The sequence below is a fragment of the Nesoenas mayeri genome, assembly GCF_963082525.1.
Source record: "Nesoenas mayeri genome assembly, chromosome: 1".
Taxonomy (NCBI): Eukaryota; Metazoa; Chordata; class Aves; order Columbiformes; family Columbidae; genus Nesoenas; species Nesoenas mayeri.
Genome location: NC_137541.1, coordinates 126,359,896 through 126,382,224, shown reverse-complemented (window position 1 = coordinate 126,382,224; position 22,329 = coordinate 126,359,896). Strand labels below are relative to the sequence as shown.

Below are 22,329 nucleotides of genomic sequence, written 5' to 3'. Positions count from 1 at the left end.
ATCACACTGCAGACTACAGGAGGAGCATGGCCATATCCCTCTGTCTTTGGGTAATCCTTGGATTACAGACTGACAGTGCGAAGCTTTACGCCCCAATGGAAATCAAAAGACATCCAAAACTGCTGGAAATCTCACCCAGGGTTCAGCTGGCATCTCTACATCCCCTGGACAAAAGCAGAAAAGAGAAACAACATTAGCATAGGTTTGTAGTTAATTTAAAAGTTCAGTCTTCAAGCTTATTTTTGACTCACGCTGGCACAGCTGACTTTCAACTGTAACACCATTTCTGTTTACTACAATATATTTACTTGAGGCTTCTGTGAGAGGGTAAAACCCCCTGAGTCCATTCAGTCCCCATGGACTGAGCTGAGGGCCGGCTGGGGGTTACTCTCAGCTGTCAAACATGGCCCTGTCAGCAGCCTGTGGGGACATACAGGCCAGCTGCAGGCCCCCAGCTATTGATCCCTCAATGCCAAAAGACAAAAGCCACCCAACTGAGAAATATTCTGGAAAGGATTTGGCTGAATTCCAGTGGCTTTTAGCATGTCACAACACTGAGCACGTTTGTGGTCCAAAGAGATGGGTAACAGAATAATTAAAAGGTACCAGTGGATGTTATTTTATAATGGGCAGAAAATGAGAGGTTGTCCTATGAGGCAACAGGAACCCTGCAGTTGCTCTTATGCCATAGTATGTGACCCAATAGTAATACATAAGTGACAAACCACAATGGTTTATCACCCTCATGGTCCCTAAGCCAGGTCTGAACTCACTTAGAGATTGCTTCAAAAGCAAAACCAGCTTAAAAATTCCTGCTCTTCCCTTTGCCATTCTTGGCTGTTTCTCACTGCTTACGCTCTGGGTAGACAACTGCAGCAGCACTGTAACAAGGCACTGAACACAAGATCATTGGAGTGATATCGATTGCAGGATCAGTATTGCCGAAGGATTATGTTTTATTCACATTATTTCAGTGACCTGACTTAAAATACAGTTTCATATACTCATTTCTGTGCACAAGTGGAATGGTAGCAGTGATCCATGGCCAGAGGCAGCAGTTGCTGTGGAAGACAACATGGTGTGTAACTGCATCCTAAGAGCTGTATTCTTCATGCCACCGTGGAGCAGCAGAGCATTTTAAACACTGTGGCAAAATAATTCTGAATCTACCACCATCAGCACAGTGGCTAATATGTTGCCCTCTGTTGCTTAGGCTAAAAGCATCCTACAATGCCATCCAGTTTGCTGGATCTTTTTTCAAAATGTGCCTTTGGTTGCTACTGAGCTGTCCACTCAGTGGCAGCAGTCTTGCAAATTCACTTGAAAAAAAAAAAAGGCATTAATACTGTACTTTACAAGTCAAAGATAAAATTATACAATACATTCCAGAAAATGGAAAGTGGAATTCACAGAAAAAAAGCTACTGAGAACAAGTAATTTGTATTACTGTTATCTTGTTCTCTCCTCATATTTTGTGGCTTTCCTGATTCAAGTTTGGCTGACACATCAGATTTGAAATATTCTACCAGTCTAATAGAATGTTCTGTCACAGCACTCTAGTCCATTTCATTATAGCAAGGGAAATAATCTGTGCCATACTCTGGCTTTAAATAGCCGTTAACAAGAACTTGGTGGATAAAAAGAATATCTGATTTTTTTTTTCTTATTTTCTCAAAACTATACTTGTTCAGTTTAACGTTTCAAAGTACAAAACAAGCAGATAATCTGCCAGCTAGATCAGTTTTTTTTCAGAGAGGAGTTAAAGCCGTTAAGGTGAAACAATGAAACAAAATAACAAGATGCCACAGAAGAAGAAAGGAGGCAAGGCCTACTGTAACCAGGGGAGGGTTAGCTGTTAAGGCAATATTCTGGAACATTATAAAAAGCTAAATGTGCTGATAGTTAAAATTGCAGATATCAGCCTCTCCACCCATTTACACATAGCTGCTGATAATTCTTCATACTGAAGAGCAAGACTTTCAAGCTGATAGATTCAATGTACTGCAGGTTGGTAGTATGAGCACAACAAAAAATACACAGCACATTGACTAATGAGTTTCAGAAAAAAAAAAAGATTTGTGACACAAATAATGAATTATGTATTTTTGTGATTAAACTAGTTATTAAATGGAATCTGGTTTAGCAGTTTTACAAAATAGTTTTCCATCAACTTGTCCTATTGCCATACCCAGAATCACACCAGAACAGTCACTCTACAGGTATGTGCTCCTGTCTTCAGCACTTACTAGAACAAGCATATATGTTTAGTGTGCTTGGAAAAAAAGATGTGTACAGAGATTGAACGCACAAACTATGGTACCGAGTCTCAAATGGCATCACTGACGACCTCAAACGTAATGTTTCTCTTTTTAGAAATATGAAAAAAACTGTTTCTTCTTCTATGGGAAAACATTCAAAGATTCTTCTTGATGAAAAATTTAAATAATGTAAATTCCAATAACAATCAGCCCTCCAGCTCTCCATATACATAAAGATACAGGAATGCTTATGCAGAGGAGTACTTTTTTCCTGTGTCTTTTACTTTCTCCCTCAGTGGCTCCAGATTCTCCCCCCCTGCTCCTCTCATCATAACCAGGCACAGTTGTCAGCAACCTTGCTGGGCTACCTGTTATTATAGATCAGCTAAGAGACACTGAAAAGTTGGAAGAACAATTAACTTAGGAAAGCACAGGAAGAAAAAAGTAGTTCAGAACTGTAATCTTTGATGTTTTCACTGACATTTCACTCTGCAAACAAGAGATGAGCTACTCACAGATCATCATACACCCATACTACCTGCCTGTCAACAGAATAAACAAATACATGCTTGCATACATGACATTAGGGTTACACTACTTCAATGAGTAAATTCAATAGGGTTACACTAAATTCAATGAGTAAACATGAGATATGCCAGGTTTATGCCTGAATGGGATATATTAGGGCAGTATTGCCTTTCATTAAACTTTGGGTTTGTTTTTGTTTTGGTTTGTTTGGTTGGTTGGTTTTGGTTGGTTGTTTTTTTTATGGTGGTGCAAGTATGAATATTCATTAGCTCTCCCATGGCTGTCTTCTAGTTGGTATGTGTAAACCATGACAGATGCGTTATTCCATAGGAATTAACATCTTACTCTTCTAAGTTTTATTTTAAATGCCAGTTGTCTTCTTGTAGCACACTACTTTCCCCCATCCTATGCATGTTTTTGAGAAGAGCAATTATAAACTTCCTCTCTTAAATATCTGGGTGGTATTATTATTATTATTATTATTATTATTTTATTATACCTCAAAGTTATTCTTCAAATCAGCATGCAAGGTGCAGAAAAAATCAATCCAGGGTGATTTGGTTTTGTTCCACCTGCAAAATAAAACCTATTTTGAGTGGAGGAATCACCAACAGGAGTATTTTCTTAATGTAGGCTAATTTATCTGTATTCATTTTTGTCATCTTATAGCTAAGAAAAATGAAATGTTCCCAAAGTGAAGAGTCAGAATTTTGGCTTATAGTGTTTCACAGAATTTTTGCAAATTATTTTTCAAAACTCTTTTTTTCACAGAGCTCTTTAACAGAGTGATGGTACCATAATAAAATAGGTAAAGTTGTATTGTTAGAACAGATTATCATCAGCACTCCATATTTGCAATAGAAAATTTCATTAAAAGGAGAAAGTATTCCATTGCAATACAAGAATGTAGATTTATCTAAAATATTATCTATTGAAATGAGGGTAATCTTTCAGTTTATGAGTTATTGAGATCATTAAGAAGCATCTGAGTCTTGAAATCATGTTGCACTTCCACACAATTCTTAAAGGCTTTTCTATACAAAGAACTTAACTAGAATAGTTATTACAAAATAAGATAGCTATTCTTGACTGGCATTCTGTGTGCAGATGTTAATCATAGACTATTTTTATTATTCTAAAAAGGAGTCTCTATGGAAAGCTCTCCAAGAATAACTGTTAAACTGAGCATCTCAAATTAATTTTTCCATGTTTGGCTCTATGTGCTCTTTAAGAAAAATATTTTTACTGCATTTAACTTTAAAAGATTAAAAACATGGATAGTAGTCCTGTGCTCTTCCAACAAAGTACTTAACAGTATTTTTAAGAATATGTTCAGCAAAGTACATACAGAAAAAGTATATATACTAACTGAACTATATGCATTACAACATTTTTCTAATATATCTGTAAATGCATTCAGAATACTCACATGTAATTGCTGGTGTTTCCTGCAGTTGTATAAAGCAAGCAGAGAAACCATGATCTAGATGTTGCTAAAACAAGAAAAGGGGAGTGTAAAGAAACTGTGAAAGTACTGTGAAACTGTACTAGGAAGAGTCAGAGGAATGTTGGGGAGACAACCCTGTACACTGGGTATTTGCTTCACTTGCAAGTGAAACAAAACAATGAACAGGGAAAAAAAATAAAATAAATAAAAAGCAACTGTACTCTGACTTCTTGCTTATACACATTTAAGTAGATATACTGTGACATGGGTCTTATTAATGAAATCCAAATTAAACCCTATATATAAGTCTATGTATTTGGACCTGAGTGTTCACTGTATTGGAAGGACTACTGCAGTAGCCTAAACTTGATCCCATCATCTAACGGGTTACCTTCTGCTCATGATGCATCTCTTCATCCTCCTCAACAATTCATTGTCATTACATCAGCTTTAGCAGTCATCTTATGAGCTAACCCTTAATTTAATTCCATACTGCCATTTCTTAACATTCCGCACCTCTAGATCTTTTTCCACCAGGCTCCTCCCATACGTTTAAATTTCATATCAACACAAGGTTTCTGTCACCATGTGGCTTTAAACAGTAAAGCAGTGCCACTGAAATCAATGAAACTTTGTATATGCTTAAAGTTACAATGTGCTGGGCCACATGAAATAAATAACTTTTCTGTTGCCTCTGGAACAGTTTTGATTTTATTAAACACATGTCACCATTATCCTGTTTATATATACTGGACATACCTTTTTTTTTTTTTTTTTTTCAGAAATGCCTCGAAAAGATGGACCCAAGTTGAAATCACTATCCATTTGAAATTAGGTCCATCATTTTGAAACACCCTATATTACTTGTATTCTATATATGGTTTTGCATATGAAAAATAAGCTAAGAAGATTTTGACATGAAGATCATCATGGCATCCTACTTCTTCAGTCTCCATTAAAATAGCTGTTCGAGATTCTATTTATAAATAAACTTTACTCATTTTGCTACAGTCTAACAAAATATAGCCAATGGTGCTGTTCTGATTATCAAAGAAATACTTGTGATATTTTTCTTGTAACAGAACTGTATTACATCAGTGGTAAGGTATTTTTAAGATGTCATTAGAAGCTGCTCAGATATACTATTAACTGTCACGATGAGTAACTTCCCTTGATTCATAAATTTAAAAGGCCATTACACCTCCTGTATATTTAATCAAGAATCTCCCAGACTGGCATAAACTATTAATAAAAACAGCTTTGAAGGTCACCGTGTAGCCCATCGTCTGCTGGTTAACGGGTGTGCCGTGCGACTGGCGAGATTTTGTCCAGTGGAGCTGCACAGGCACCAGGAGTCACTGTGACCGTGTTTTAAGTCTGCCACTTAAACCAGTGCCCCATGGCGCTCTTTTCACCCACAACATCTACATTGTTGTTTCGTGATTTCACCCTGTCATTCCTACTACCACCCCGGGTGAATTTAACTTCTAGAAATGTACCAACAGGGACTATGGTCTTCTCCGAGAAGTTTAAGCTTTTCGGAATTAAAAGTTCATTCTGTTGCAACAAATGCCCTTGAGCTTGTGAAGATCTCACAGTTTACAAATAAATAAATAATAAATAAATCGGAGCTGAGAGCTGCCGAACACGGCACGGCACAGCCCCGGAATGCGCGGGGACATCTCGTCGGCCCCACGGCGAGGACGAGGAGGATGAAGAAGAGAGTGATGCGCTCGGAACTGGGGCGGAGCTGCCGCCCGCCGGGGTGGCCAAAGCGCAGCAGCCGCGGCTCCCTGCGCTTGGAGCCGGCGCGGGGCGGGGAGCGCCCTCTCGGACATCATAAAAGTTTTTGGGGTGGCGGAAGAAGGGGGAGAAGGGGCTGCCGCACCTGCTGCGCTGCAGCGCCCCCGGCCCACCGGGCGCCGCCCCACTCCCCCGGTCCGAGCCGAGGCCGAACCGGGCCGCCCCCCACACCGGCCGCGCCCCACGCCCCGCCGGCGTCGCCCGGCCGTTATTAGCCGCTGCCGCCGGTGGGGAGCGGCTGTTGCCGGGAAGATGGCGAGTCGCAGTCTCCGCCTGCTGCTACTCGGTTACTTGGGGGTCCTGAGCTGTAAGTGGCCGCGTCCCTTCCCCGCGGAGCAGGCGTGGTAGCTATCGCGCACCGCTCCCTCCGGCGGCGCCCCGGCCGCCGGGGTGGCGGTTCCCCTAAAGTGTGGGTGGGTGTGTTGAAGGGGAGAAGGAGAGGGCTCGGGCCAGGGGGTCACCTGGCCCCCTCCCGGGCTCTGCCTGCCGAGAGCTGCGCCCGCCCCCGCGGCAGCGCTGCCCAGCCCAGGGAGCCTGCGGGCAGGGCGAGGGGACCGCGGCGGGATGTCCTCTCCCCTCCTTCGCCCTCGGAGCGAGAGGAGCCAAGTCTTGTCTCCAACAGCGAAATAAAAGCGAACGCCTCGTTCGCTGCAGCCGGGGGAGTGCGCGCTGATTATTTCCATGTGTCTCTTGTTTTTACCCAGATGTAACCTGTTTAAGCCGGGCCTGTTTCAGCGCAAGCTAGTGGGTTTCTGCAGTGATGCAAACTTTAGGATGCAGGCTGCGTAGTTTGCTTTTTTAATGGCCTCTATAAGATGAATGAGAAAGAGATGGAAGCATGTTTTTTGGTGCCAGTGCTGCATGTTGCAGCTTCAGAACAGACTTATGTTTCTAATTTTTTTGTGGCTTTATTGTCTAACTCATTAAAAAACAAAAGGGGGGGAGGGCAGAGAAGACGTTAAAATAAGTTGACAAAAGTTGCCCCACCCAGAGAGCACACTGAAATAAAAAAATGGATCATGAGGCCACATACCTGTGAAGAAACAGTGAATTAATATACAGTGTTAACAGTGCCAGTCGTATGATAATGCTGTCACTTTCAGATCATGTCTTACTGTGCTCCTGTTGTATGCTTCTTGTGTCTTGCTGGTATTTTAGGGAAAGAAGCTGTACACAGAAATTGTGTTCTGAAAAGAATTATGTAGCACAGTCTTGCAGTGAAGTGACCACCAGGAACCACAGTGGGATGAGTTCTCAACTCTGTTATGGATGTGGGGCATCCATGGTGCTGATGGTGGATATGTTTTGTATTTTACCTTTCATTCCTCCTTACCTAACAGAAACATGTGTGTGTAAACTCCTTTTTTGCAGAGGAGGGATGAATCTTGTCAAGGAGAGATTTGAAGTGATGTGTGTCTGTTAGGTCTTCAGTTTGATGGCAGTTTTTCTCTTTGCTTCTATGAGACCTTATGGAAATCTTGGGCTGTTAGATGGGCAGATAGCACAGATTTTTCTCTTTCATGTAGTAAATAAAAATGGTTTTTGGTTTTGGTTTTTTTTTTGGTTAGTTGCATGGGTATATCTGAGCAGTGAGGCTGCTGTGGGTTTTTTTTTTTTTGGTGACAGGTTTCAGTGTCTTCAGGCTGCTCAGCTTTCTGGTTAGTTGTGTCTGTTTGCAGTGTGGGTTTGGACCAGTGAGGAAAAGACAGAGGGTGGTTTGGAAGCAGTACAGTGGATCAAAGTCTGGTGCCTACATTGTGGTCAGACTTACATTTTTTATTTTATTTTTTTTTCCTTCTTCCTGTCCCACTTCCTAGGAAACACCAGGTGGAGTGAAAGTTTACAAGCAAGGTGCTGATAAGAAGTCGTCACATGAAGAAAGTGACTGTAGGTGGGAGTGCAAATGCAGATTGTTTGTGTGAGCCAGAGGAAATCCAGGCAGAAATCCAGGCAGTTGGGAGTCTGCTGCTGCTCCTGTAGCTGGACTATGTTCACGTGAACAATAAGACTGAGTCAGATGTATGGGCTGAGTGGCCTCTTATGTGGGACTGGGGCTCAATGTGCCATGAAGAATGGGCAGACACTAATGAGGAAAAGAAAGCAGTGGGTGATACTTGAAGCATGTGAACATTATATTATGGAGCAGGTCTATAAAACTTGCTTGGTAGTTTAGCTGCAGAAGTTAGGAGCTGTATAAGCTGGTCAAAGGATGTCAGCATAGCCATAGCAGTGTTGAGGTAGATAAGGTTTGAATTGCTTTTCAGTAAGGACCTACTAAGAAATATTGACCTGCAGCAATAGTGGCTTCTCTGAGCTAAAGCTTCCCTTTCACCTTTAATTTAGGGGAAAGCAAGGGAACTGGAGGTCTTCAGTCATATTCTCTGTCAGCATGAGCTCCTGAAACATGTTATTTGAGAAGTTTTAAAAGGTGCCACAGAGGAAGACTTGTGAGCTCTATTGAGGAGACAGTTAGAAAATGTACAGAAATGATTGTTATGAATCATTGTGACTACTCTGGAAGAGATGGTACATACTGATGAACTGATATTTTTGTGAGATTTCTGGATATGATTTTTCTTGTGTTAGTGTACATTAGAAATTAGACTTAAGCTGGTGATGCTGGAAGCAAATCCAGTACAATGTGTCTGTCTGAGGACAATGCAGAGGCAATAAATAGTTGCCTGTTTGATGGAGCTCACTGAGGTAGTCTGAGCAGTAAAAAAGGTGAGGGTTTGATTGTTTGTTTATTTTTGGCTTAAAAAAACCTTTTCCTTAATGCTCAGGAATCTTTCAACCAGATATAGAGGTTCTAGACTTCTAGACCTCTATGTGGGTGCATCTTCCCCGCACCCACAGAAAGAGATCATAAAGCAGGACTGAGCTGGCTGTAGGAATGGGCAGTGTGAGTCTTTAAACTATGCTTTCCTGATTATGTGTGATGTACAACTGGTGTACTCAAAATTGAGAATATTGTCAGTCCCTAAGCTTCTGTTGAACCTTCTTCATTTGCTGGATTAACTTGTTAGAGACTTGCTCTGATTTCTAATTTAGAGTCCATATTCAGGTGAGATGAGAAATTTCTAAGACCGCATAATTCTCTAGTAATGTCTGTACAACATAATACTGTAAACCACCCTACTTATTTTTTGGAGAGGAACTGGGGGGAAGAGACATCAAAGGAAAGTTCTTTCTCTTGCTGTTTTAGTTGAGGCGCAATATTCCTTTGCTACAGGCCACTAGTGGTCTACAAACCTGCACATACTCTTAGGCATCATAACATAGGCTGTGAGATGACAGTAAGTTTCTTAAATATAAACAGACAAATGAAAATTAACTACAGAAAAGCAATGCTTGTTTATCATGTTCAGCCTAACTTTTTTTGATTATGACTGTGGTGACACTGCATGAGATGCCTGAATGATTTAAAAATTGATAAAAATTGAGGACTTGGTTGGGAGACCTTCCTGTCTTTAAAAGGGAGACATCTTCCTCTCTCTATTTTGTTATAACCTTCACAACTTCACAGAAACTTCGGCTGTGAGTTATTGGCACGTCTCTTGGAAATCATGGCCTTTGTTGCATTTGAGCAAGTTGTACTATTTCCCTTAAACCTGAGCATGCTACTTGGAAGGGGCTTTTGGTTTCTAAGAGGTCTCAGCCAGAAGCCATGCTGTTTTGTGGTCATGGCTTTGTCTCTCTCCTCTCTCTCTCTCTCTCTCTCTCTCTCTCTCTATCTATCTCTCTCTATCTCCAGCAGAGCAGAGGCACAGTGAGCTGGTCCCTGGCTGCCCCTGTGGTATCCTTAGTTCAGGTTACTGGCCCCGAAGCCTGCTATTGGATGTGCAAATTAAAAATGAGGGTGACTATCTTACCCCACTGCATGCAGGAGCCAGGAAATGTATCTGGAAGTGTCATGTCAAGACAATTGAAATTCCTCGTTTTCTTCTCTTTAAGGTGGACGTATGCAAGCAGAGGACTTGCTTTTGCTGTCATTTGGCCTCTGAGGTCCTGTTGTCTTAGCTTTAATGTTGCAATAATTCTTTGTTTGTGTCATAGGACATGTATTTCTGGTAATTAGGAATAGCGTAGGGCATCTGGCATTAATAATGAGAGTTAAAACTACCACTGTGATTAGCAGATCTAATTGAGCCTGGATGAGGTCTTCTCATTGGCTATTTAGCTGAATTACACAAAGATATTTTTCCAATTGTTTCCTGTATTATACCTAGATTTCCTACTGCAGACTGCTTTGGCAGCAGCATGGTAGCTGCCAGGTTCTGCTGCAGAAACTGGCCGATGACATCACAAATGTAAGAACTCACAAGTAGTTGAACTTTGACTTCACCTCTACTTGTTAGCTGACTGACTTCACAAAACACGTAGGATCATCTTTTGTGACTTAGAGCTACCAAATTGGTCTGCATCCACTGATTAACCCAAATGTGATTGGGGGTGCGTGCAGACCCCATTTTAAAGAAGTGAGCTAAAAATGTTAGAGAAGGCTTTGTGCCCTGAGTACTTTAGTTTCTTCTCAGCTGCTGGTGGTCACAAGGGGGAAGTACTCTTCTTACATATGGGAGAACATTCTTGTAAAATTTATATTTAAAAAAATCCAGTTTTCTCATAGTTTCACATAAGAATAGTGATATAGATATGTGATATATCTTCACTAAATATGGATGTGACATGCATGTTAATCTTCTGCAGCAGCAGTAAGCAAGCTTTCCTTGTTGTGGTGGGGTGTGTAGGTATGGGTTGTTGGTGCTTTTGGAGGGGCAGGAAGAACTAGTAATTTAATTCTGAAATTGGGATTTTGAAGTTTACATATGGTGTGATCTAGTTTGAGTCCATCAACACTCAGAATGTCGTCTTTCTGTTAGAGTGCTTCTGAAGACAGTTTGTTTATCATCAGTTCCTTGCAGCTGGCAATCCCTTTTAGGAATACTTTTCTCAAAGTAAGGCTTAATGTTGTACTTAGCAATGTTAGAGGTGACTCCAGTGTAAATGCTTATGTAAAGGAAGATTCCTAAGAAATGTTCACACAGCCAGAAGTGTCCACATCACAGTATAAATATATTATATATCAAAACAATTGAAGCACAAGTGAGACATTTGTATTTGTCATTGTAGACTATTTGCCAGGGCCATATGGAATGGCTAAATTAAGGTTCCCTTGAAGTTATACAGTGATCTCAAACAACAACAAAAATTCTTAAAATAGTGTCCCTGCGGATGTATACGATTAACTATCTTATTGCTGGTTTTTCATGTTTGGCTGGTTGGGCTTTTTCTTGTCCACTGTGATAACTTTGTGGCACTATTGCATGTATGTGGGAAAACAGATGGTTTACAAGTTATAACTTTCTAGTTTAGTGGCTAATTTATGATGAGGTGAGCACTTTAATGGAAACTGAGGGAAGTATTATGTGGAAGGTGAAAGGCAATTCATTTACCAGTAATTAATTCTGTTCTGGTTAGCTCACCTTCCTCCTTCCTTCTCCCTACCCCCAATTTTGTAAAGCTAGCTTTGTTACAGTTTTACTTTCTGGCGTATCTTTTCCTATCTCCAGTACTTTTCAAAGAACTATCAGTTCTAACAAAACTTTTCTGCAGAAAAGCCTGTCATGTCTTCCTCAGAGCATTGTACATTATTGTGCTGTAATTCTACCACAGGAAGCTTAAAGCAAATATTATGGTGTCTTGTAATCAAGACAAATGATTTGTTTCATTTATCTAAATACTGTTGTGTTTTGGTTTTGTTTTAGAGAAATGAATATGTATTTCAGAGAATGAGACAGCAGATCAGGCTGGAGGAGTATTTGGATGATTGCCAGTGCTTGTGCTCACCTGTATTTCCAAAGCCACTCTTTTTTCTGGAAGGCTCTGATGAGTTGTGTCACCTCTGTGCTCATAGTATATCATTGAGCACTCAAGTGCTTATATAAAATGTCTTAAACCAAACAGAAGGTGAGCTTGGCAGCTGAACATCTGGTCCTGTTCACTTGTCAGTTTCTAACACGCACTGGGAGGTCCAGGAGCTTTTGGAGAAGGAAGGTGGGGAAAATAACAATTTCCAAACAACAGCTATAGTTGTTGAACCACTACTGGGTCTGTAACCTCTCCTGCTTAATAGAAATTAAAGCAGGCACCCACTTTCTCTTCAAAGATTATTTGCAGGGGAAAACATGGTAGGAAAATTGGTAGTAAGATTTTTTTTGAGTGTTTGTTTTTTACAAGTTCAAAATTTAACAGCTTTCAGTAAGAGACAGGAAGATGAAACTTGTATTGAAATAGCTACAATTTGATTGTGGCTACTTGAAAAAGAAAGAAATAGACTTGAGGTGGAAAGAACAGATCCTACAGGTATGAAGTTTTAATAGATAAAATTACATAGCTTTTGTTTGGATTAACTTTTTAAGGGTTGAACATGCTCTCAAGCCCATGAAAACCACTGGATCAGACTCAAAGGGAAACAAAACATATTATTGTCTGGATGGAAAGTGATACATTATAGGGTTGTTTTGATACCAGATAATGTTAAAAATAAGGGCTATCTTTGCTGTTCAAAAATTGCAAGCATAGTGCTTAGAGGTGATGATAGAACGCACATTCTCGAAGTGACTTTTGCTCAAATTAATATAATAAAGAAACAAAAATGATTATGTATTGATTCTCAGTCTGCAGAAAGTGCCCAGTATGAGCTGGGAGAAGTTCTTGGGGGTGGTATTCTAAGGACTTCTATGTTGGCTAGAGCTGGCTTAGAGTTGGAGAAGCCTTTGTGCTTGTCATACTTGTAAACATATAAGGAAACGATATAGAAACCGGAGTCTGAACACATATTATGTGAGTTTGACAGCAGTTTACCACTTGTACAGACAGTACCTGTCTCTGGGAGGCCCTGGTTTGTAGCTGAAGCCTTCTAGTAGCTGTATTGAAAAAATGAGTAAAAATACATGATCTATAGTGATATCTGTGGAAGGCATAGGTGAGTTTAGGTGCATTCTATAGCGAGCTTTTGTGCTCCAGTACCCTTTCTGTTTTTATAAAATGGTCTTAGAAAGTAAATATTTGTTCTTCACCCTTTGACTGTTGGGACACTTAACTAATTTTTGTACCCCTCTTCCAGTCTTTAAGCTAGTCAACCACAGAGGTGAAAAATTCTCTCTTAAACTCCTGGCTTGTTATTTATGGCTCGTTTTATGTACCCTTGTGCCAGATTGACTGGGATTATGGGGTATGTGACAGGGCTTTGTTGTAGCTTTGACATCATTCAAGCTGGTGGTGGTGAGCTCTTCCGAAACTGGGATTCAAGCAAGCTGTTCCATGTATTTAATAATAAAGGGCTATATTTGTGTGTTTGGGGAGGCTGCTTCCCTGCCTAGATATAGAAAAATCTGAGAGGGCACAGTGGCTGGGGATGAGAAGTGTGAGGTTTGGTGTTCCAAGGCCTGTGGCGGGCTGCTGGCTGCAGCCGTCGGCTGGGATCATGGTGCAGAGCTCTGCTGCGTCTGATGGACTGTGTTACAGTGTTGGGCTTGCCTGAGAGCCTGAACATTTTAAAAATGTAGATTGGGGGAAGGTCAGGCCCATGCTACATGAGAGGAGTGTGCATCAATTAAGTTAACTCTTAAGTTATGCAAGTTAATTCTAAGCAGAAATCTATTTTCTGTAATAAATGTGACATGATTGAAAATTCTTTAAATGCTGCTGCTACTGAGTTAAATGTGTTTTAATGTGATGTCTCACCAATTAAGATGTTATATGCCAAGATGTGGAAAAGGCTATAAATTTTAGTAACTTGTAACAGATAAATGCATCTATTTCATTGCTTGAGACATAGAAGATTATAACTAATCAGTGACTTATGCTGCATATAAACAACTCCAGCCTCTTTCAGGCATTTGCAACTCCTAGCTGTAGGAATAATTAAGTAGAGGAGGATTACCTCTAAAACTGAAGACATCACTAGTATCTGCCTAACACTGTTCAGAAACAAAAACACCTGATAAATGTTGCTGAGTTGTGTTTTGTTGACTGGGGATTTTTTTTTTTGTCTGTCCATCTCCCTTGTTTTTCTTTAGAGGACAAGCATGTATCACAGGGTTCTTCTTGGAAGGTGGGGAAGGGGGGTGTCTCTTTTTTTTTTTTCTTTCTCCTCTAATGTCTGCATAAAGTCCAATTAAAATATCATTAATAGCAGTGCTTACATGTTGGAAGACTTTGTGCAGAAAAAGTCTTTAATCTTCCAGAAGACTTGGTAGCGTTCAATTTAAATGTCAGTAAATACTTTTATGTGGAAGGTAAATGTTTTATTTTTAGTCAGTATTTGAGTGTTCTTTGTATCTTGCAGTGAATGCAGTTGTTGCCTTCTGTTTACCAACATAATGGTCCTCCCTGGTGTAATGTGATTCACTGATACACAAGAATGTCATAATCATTTGAGAGGCTCCTGAAAGGAAAATAAATATTTCAATATTGGAATAGAGCAGTACAGCATCTGCAAATGTAAAAGAGAGGAAGGGTTGGGACAGCCAGGTAGTTAGGGGCTCATAAGATTTTTAAGATTATGCTGTTGTTATATTGGAGTGACTAATGACACAAGCAAATTCAGACACTTCAGATTCACTGGTGACATCAAGGTCAATGCCTTGGGGAGGAGGTAAAGAGAAGTAAGCAGAAGTGGCTATAGTGGAAGTCTGCTGAGTCATCAAGAAGTGACCCCTTGGGCTGCATTAGCATGTGGTTTTGCTACTTGCCATGCAATTTAAGAGGCATTCACATAATTCCATTTGTAAGTCAATTGCTTTATTTATTTATTTATTTTTCTTTAGTGAACAAGACTTAAATCCTGGACATCAACTAGTGCTGTCTGAATAAAGTGATACAGGAGTCTTCTGAAATGTATTAGGCATAAAAAGTAAATGTGATTCTGTTCTTTCTGTGTATTTGGTGTTGTTGAAATGATGGCTCAGGGGTACCTCCAAAAGTTAATGTACTTATAGCATTCTTTCTTTGGTGCCTTTCAATAAATAATGTTCTGGGGGATAAAAGTCATCTGGGGAAGCTGTATAGAGAGAGACTAACTAAAAAGTTGTTTTCAGCTCTACTTTTCCCCTGTCACTGCATACTCTATTTCTTATTTCATTTGTGTTCCAGTTATATCTCTAGCCGAGTCCTCAAGGCTGTAACAATCCACACACAGTTGCTGATTTTTGGGAGAGAAGAATGAAATGGTGTGTCTTTGTAAGCATTTGAACTTACTTACAGTTTATTCAATGATTTTGAAGGCTATGTAAATAGAGAAAGAGGAGAGGGTTGGCCAGTTCTTGTATGTACAGGCTTTCAGGTGCAGAACATTTTTCTTTACTTAAACTTAGTGTCTCCTATGGAACATCAGGGCTATGCAGTTTGTTTTTTTTTTTTCTTACCATTTAAAGCTAGCCTTCAATCCAACGAAAAAGTCACAGAAAACCTATATTTTCTCATGAAAATGTCATGAAACTTTAAGACATATTTTGTTTTCTATTAAAATGATAGAACCTAAAAGAAGAGACTATGTAACAAGATCTACTGAATGAAAAAACTGTTTTATAGCTCACTTTGGAAAGCTGGGAATAAGTCAGTATTTAGGATCAGCCTAGCATGTGGTAAACTCTGAACACAACTGGTTTTAATGTCTTATAATATTTTGAGGGGGCAAAGTTGAATTTAGATCTTATTGGCATCTTTAACAGTTGACTGTATATGTCTGTGTATGCTTCCCCCCACCCCCAAAGCAAAAGAGCAGCTTGAAGGTAGGACAGGATGGGCAAGGAATGGAGCTGCTCTTTGTTACTGAAGCAGTGCTGTACTTATGGATTCCAGCAGAATTAGATGTTACAAGAAATTAAGGAAATATTGGGAAGGGATAAGGAGGAATTTGCCCTTCTTTTGAAGCTTTCAGCAGAACCATTGAACTTTTACTTAGTTGGTGATGAGTACCTCTTCTAGAAGAGAAACGCTGGTAGCAATCTATAATTCAACAAGCCATCTGGTTCACTTTCTTGATTTCATGACCACTCATAGCTCTGCTGATGCTGTACCATGCGGGCTCAGCGCAAGAAGCTCAATCCTGCAAAAACAGTGGGAATAAATATGCAAATATTCTCAAATCCTTTTCTCACTAAAATACATTTTTCTGTGAATTTAGACCTGAACTCTGAAACCTTTGTGTCTGAGTTCCACGTGATCACTGTGCTTATGCTGATTTGCATTTGCTTGTATAATCTGTTTGCCAGTATAGTCCTTGGCCTGTTTCTCAGCCACCTTTCTGAAAGAGAGATCCTTAAACTGAAATTAGTTGACCTGAGTTTAAGAAGCATAAGCACCTTTAAAGTGGTATTATTTAGCCTTATTTCTAAAGGAAACTTCAGTTTAAGCAATAATAGCATTACACAGGTTTCTACAGCATCAATTTCTCATGAGCGGGTGGTTGTAAAAGGAGTATGGACAGATGTGGGCAAAGCAGATGGCAAACCAGTAGTTTAAAGTAGTGGTTATGCCTTTCTGGGAGTCATGTTTTCATGAAAAGTGTTGATCTATTATCTGTTGACTCTAACAAGTATTTTAGAAATATAACACAAGTGTCTTGACGATATTGTTTTATGTGTGCTGTAGAGTATTCCAGATGTAGCTGTTTTAACCACCAGACTTTAAAGCACTAAGTTGCACTTAAGAAAGTGACCCAGGAGGCCGAATCCTTGGTCAGGTATGGTTTTTTTTTTTTTTTTTTTTTTTTTAAAAGGCACCTAATGGCTTAAAAAAGTAAAAAATTCCTACCTCTACATGTTTCTGGTACTATTTCTGTCTCTGAACTGTGACTAGATTGACTCTTTAATACTGACAAGACTATTTGTCTTCCATACAAATCATTCTGTCTCCTGGATTATTTTTTTTGTTGTAGTTTCACAGCATTACAGAATTGCTGACATTTTTGCTTGTTTCATATCTATGAAAGTGAAACAGCTGGTACTTCTGTAGTTTAAGTACCTGCAGACAAGATAAACAAATCCTATTACATAAAACAGCAAACCAGTGAATTCTGAATGTTAGCTCACATACTGAGCTTTTCCTTCTCATGCAAAGCAGCAGAGTTCCATTAGCAAACCTTACCCAAATATTCTTGAGGATGTGGCTCCTAACACAGCTTTTCTGCTGAAAAGCTGTGATGATCACCAGGTTAACATTTATGCTTGATTTAAAAATAAATAAAGCACAGAATTACTCTTACGTTTATTCCTGTTTCCTGTGTAACTTTCCAGTGTTGTTCTTATAATGTTTTCTGATCTGAATACCCATGAGTTGTTTTGCTTGTTTAGCTTTTAATGTGATGAAGACTGTACTGGGTTTGTTTTTTGTTGTGTTATTTGCTTTGGGTTTGTTGGTGGTTGTTTTTTTTTTTTCCTTTTTATCCCCTTTAAGGAAAACTTGGCACCTATTATACTGTGACCTATTGTTCCTAGCTCTACCTTCCGGAGGATTTCTTCTAATCACCCTTCTCCTTTAAGTGTGCAAAACATCTTCTGTTTGTTCTAGCTCCTTTTGATACTATCAGGCTTAACTGAATTGAAGGAGTAGCTTTGGTCTTTTTCAAATGTGCTGGAAGGTGGTTCTATAAAATTTGATATTAAAGAACTAAATTATTTGTTAAAGGCCTGTAGAATTTAGGCTAAATATATATATTCCTACTGTAAACTATGATGTTGATTGAAAGTAATAGTCATCAAACATGACTGATAGCTGCTTCTGGCAGGAAGAGACAATTGAGCAAACTTGGCAGTGTAAGAGATCATGTGTGAATGAAAATGGGATGAGCTAATTTGGCAATTGTATTTGGATTATTAGGAAGGGTTCACCAAATTATTTTGGCCAGGAGAGAAGTGGTTCTTGTATTCCTATCTCACATTAGCAAAGAATCTGGTCTGTAGCCTGGAGGAAAAAAGTTTAAGACTGAATTCTGTGCTGTTTCTCATTAATAGGGTGCAGTCCTAAAATTCATGGTTTGAGTGAAATTTGCTCAAGTGAAAACACCACCCCCAGTTACTGGAAACATCTCCTCAGAAATCACGAATTCACAAAGCATTGCACAAAGCTCTTGCTGAGTATTTGTATTTAAAGAGCATCCTACTGTTTTTGGAAAGGCTCTAACTTTTTTATTTTGGTAATGGACATGCTAGCTAGAATGAAGTCATGTCCCAAAGTCAGCAAAAATTGAATGGAAGAAAGCCTGTGTAAAGCCCTTTCTTAAAAATTCACCACAAGGAGTTATTCTTACATCTGTTGCATGTTAGTATAAAGTGTATTATAGGTCAATATTTGCTTCAGAGATAACATTTTTTTTTTTTAATTAATATATTTCAGATGTATCATCCCCTCAGTGGGGGTCATAAGGTGACAATGCTGACTTGGCTTTATTATGCTTTGCCAAAAATGGACATTTGGGCATGGTTGGTCCAATTAGCTATCTTACCTACTACTTAAGATCTGTTTGCAATGCACAGTTATGGTTACTTAGCTATTCCTATGCCTTTAGAAGCCTGAACTCAATGCATACTTATAGGTCACTCATCCTCTGCAGTGAAATTGCTTTGTAGAAGTGTTGAGGAGACCTGCTGGGGAAAAACTGCTATAAACTTGAGAAGGGACTGAGGATGCACAGGAAACTTGGTTCCAGTTTAAATGAATAAGAAGAGACATTCCTTTGCTATAACAATGTATTTACTTAGAATGATTTAAAATTGTAGTGTTTTGGTGTTCTTCCTGGCTTCTGGAAAGGGGAGCCTACAGTGAGGGAGCATAAATGACTTCACTGGTTCTGAATGATCAGGGACTCCAGTTTCATATGGTCTTTACTGGAAATGTAACTAATGCTGGTTGGCACAGTTGGAAAGTAAAATAAATCTGTTTTCAGGCTTTTTTAAGATAAGTAATGTGTGCATTTGTAGGTGTATAAATAATACGACTTTTGAAAGAGTTTACCTTTTTCAAATTGCTCAGCAGTTCCAGCAAAAGTCACTTAAACCTTGTAGATTTCAGAGATCTTTATCAAAACTGTGGGTCAGAATGTTGGGGGGGAGGGGGTTGGGGATGGGTCGTTTCTTTCTTGTAGTTTCCCAACTATCTTGTGATTCAGGGCTGATTTTTACGGCTGATGTAAATCAGGCTAATACTATTGACTTCAGAGAAACCTGCTAGTTTGTACTGGGTACATTGCTTTGCTTTGATTTAATAATAATTTGATGACAATTTCTCTAGTTATTTGCACAGGCCAGTGTTTTGCTGAATTGTTACACCTAGTAATGCAACTGGAAATCTGGTTGGTTGGTGTGGGGTTTTTTGTTTGTTTTGTGTTGGTTTTTTGTTTTTGTGTTTTTTCAGATCCTTTCTGTAGTGTGTGATGTGAGGTGGGTGGGACAGTAGTAGCGAGGGGCTTCTATTCCTATAGCCTGTTCTTGTGGTCTGTTGAAACATAATGTACTAGACACAAATCCTCAGCATCCTGGTGCATCTTAAGCTAAGCAGCAGCTGAAGCAGCTGTAGGCTTGCGCTGCATTTACAAGCTGCCTTTGAGCTGCTGCTGAGTTGCTGTGGAAACCAATGTTGGGCAGGACTGGGAGAGGGCTGGAAAATAGGCTTTTTTGTGAGAGCCTGACTAGTTTAAAACCCCATCCCCCACTTTCAGAAGCAACCTATGAATTGCCATGGAGACAAGAAGAGTAGTGGAGTTTTGAGTCTTGTGAAAGTGCAAGCTATAAATATTTATTTGGCTAATAGCACATGCTTCCCGAATTGTCTCTCTGCTGGGATAAACTCCATGCTATGTTGAACATTTGCAAGCTATGCATTCAAACTGTTCATCTCTTCTGTGTGAACTGAAAAAGAGGAGGCAAACTAAAACTTTGAAGGAAATTGAATTTTACATTTTAATTATTAATTATATATATATATTTTTTTTTCCCCCCAGAATTTCCCACACCATCTCTTGCAGCAGCCTTTCAGTGTTGGGACTTCTGAAAGCACTTAGGAGGTTGTTCAGTTTATCTGGAATTGTTGTGGTTTTGTGTTCAGTTTCTTCTGAAAGGCTGACCTAAATAATCTCTTACTTTCTTGTCCTGTGCCACTTGATTTTTATTCCCTACTTTCTCCTCTACAGGCACTTCCAGTTTTGTGATTCCAGGGCCAACTGTCCTTGGGGCTCTGCTCTGAAATGAATAATTAATATGATGTTAAACTCTTAAGATTACTACTGGTAACTTTAGGTAATTGGCTCTGAAAACTCCAGTCTCTTACTACTTCCAAGATTTTATTTTTTTTTGCTTACCTTGAAAGTTAAGAATAAAGAAACCATCAGCTGGTGTGCTAGCCTTCCAGTTTGCACTAAACAGTACACACAAAACTAAGGATTAACTCTTTCTTAGGTTGGCGTAATAAATGAAAACCTCTTTGCTACTCTGCTCTATAGTTGAGGCATTTAACACAGGAACGTCTTTCCCCGGTGAGACTGAGAGCTCCTCAGATCATCCAATACCAGCTTTTAATGCGGGTAGAAATCCTGCTCTTAATCACTTTCTGGCAAAGCTCTTGGCTGGATGACAGTGCGGTTCTGCATTCTGTTTCTTGTGTGATGTCCACTATGAAGGTAGAGTTACTGAAGCTGATTAAAACCTACTTTCTGTAACAGATGAGCATGAAGGATTGTTTTTATTTTCATTATATTTGAACAAAATAGCACTTTTTTTCTATTAAGCTCTAGACCTCTGCATATGTAATAAGTAGTAAACCCAAGAAAAACTACTTGAACTTAAGCAGCTTGGCCATTTAAACTCTGTCCCTTTAGCCAGAGTGGGTGGGTTGGGGTTTTTGTTTGTTTGTTTGTTTTGTGGGTTTTTTGGTTTTGTTTATTTTTTTTCTTCTGAAACAATCTATTACATGTCAGGCTTTTCTGTTTGAAGGAGCCACACTATGTACACTTTCGGATGACACCTTGCTTTGTTGAAATAGAGGTCCTGCAGGCAGGATACCTTAAAACTTGACTGCTTTGTCTCACCTGAGTATCTTTAGAGCGTTTTTGTTTTTTAATTTGACTGGTTTTGCCCTTAATTTTAATAAAAGAAGGTGAAGACAGTATCTACTGACTTCCCAGAAAGACACTTTAACATGTGTATTTATATATCTAACTGACCTACCATCTGGATGCTGGCCTTCAAATGTATAGCTCCGCTCAGGAGAGTAAACGAAGTGGAGGATTACTCCATTGTGCATGGCTCTGAGCCCTGGCTGAGGAGGAAAATGCCTTTGGGTTTGGGGGAAATTTTTTTGGTTTTGCTGGGAGCAGAAGTAGGGTCAATTTTGTGTGTTTCAGATACTCAGCTGTAGAGATGGAATTTTAATTTTGTAATAACTGCTCTTCCAAAAGAGATGCCAAAGCAAATATTGGATTTAGCTGTTTTCTTCTCCCTGCCCCCACCATCCCTGCTCTTTTGCTCCAAAACCCTAGCCCATTTCTGCATGAACAAAAAAATTGCCAGGAGTTAGGAGAGGTCTTGTATAAAAGGAGGTGAGGAAAATCTAGCAGGTATGTACATAAATTGTGGTTTATTACAAGGCTTCTCATGAGGTTACTACTAAATCTATGTTGTAGGCAGCGCCTTTTCCATAAGGAAAAGTTAAGCTGTGTTACTCTGCCAGTAAGCTTTTATTCCTTGCACCCCTCTATTCTTTGAACCTCCTGAGTATCCAAAAGCTTGCTTCCTCTGCTGCATCTCTATCATTCCAAAGAGTCAGTACCAAGATACTGCATTTCTAGTACTGTCTAAGGAGTGAAAATAACTAGCCATATTTTTTCCTAATGCTTGAAACAGTACCAGCACAGATACGCTAGCACAACTTCTTTGTAGTGCCAGGAAACACCAGCACTGCATCTGCTTGTATTGAGGAACAGTTTTCTTTATTGTAAAGACTAAAAACTTATTTGTTAAAAGCAGCTTCTTCAGGCTGCTAGAAAAACTTTTCTTATGTGTACATTGTATATGATCCCCAGGTTTTCTTACTTGATTAAAAATATTTACAATGTTTACTAGCCAGTAAGAGTGGTGAAAATCTTGACACATATTTCACAGCATGTTAAGCTATTCTCAAGAGCTGTAAGTGTTGCCACCAGGTCTCAGTGAATTGTAGCAGCTCTAGAGTCTGAAGGACTATAACTTGCTGTGTTTAAGTCTAACAGTTTCCAAAATTCAACAGAAGTGCTGCTGA

The 22,329-nt window shown here is 39.4% G+C and overlaps 1 protein-coding gene across 2 annotated transcripts in view; it reads left to right on the top strand.

Annotated features, from left to right (window-relative positions):
* Nucleotides 1–6,288: 6,288 nt before the first annotated feature.
* The window catches only part of JAM2 (junctional adhesion molecule 2), a gene marked incomplete at its 5' end in the record, with an annotated part of 36,805 nt that continues 20,764 nt past the window's right edge, over nt 6,289–22,329 (top strand). For both annotated transcript variants that reach the window (XM_080340014.1, XM_080340013.1), the window contains one exon: nt 6,289–6,343. In XM_080340014.1, coding sequence (XP_080196140.1) covers nt 6,289–6,343 — 55 coding nt within the window. The remainder of the gene's footprint in view (nt 6,344–22,329) is intronic.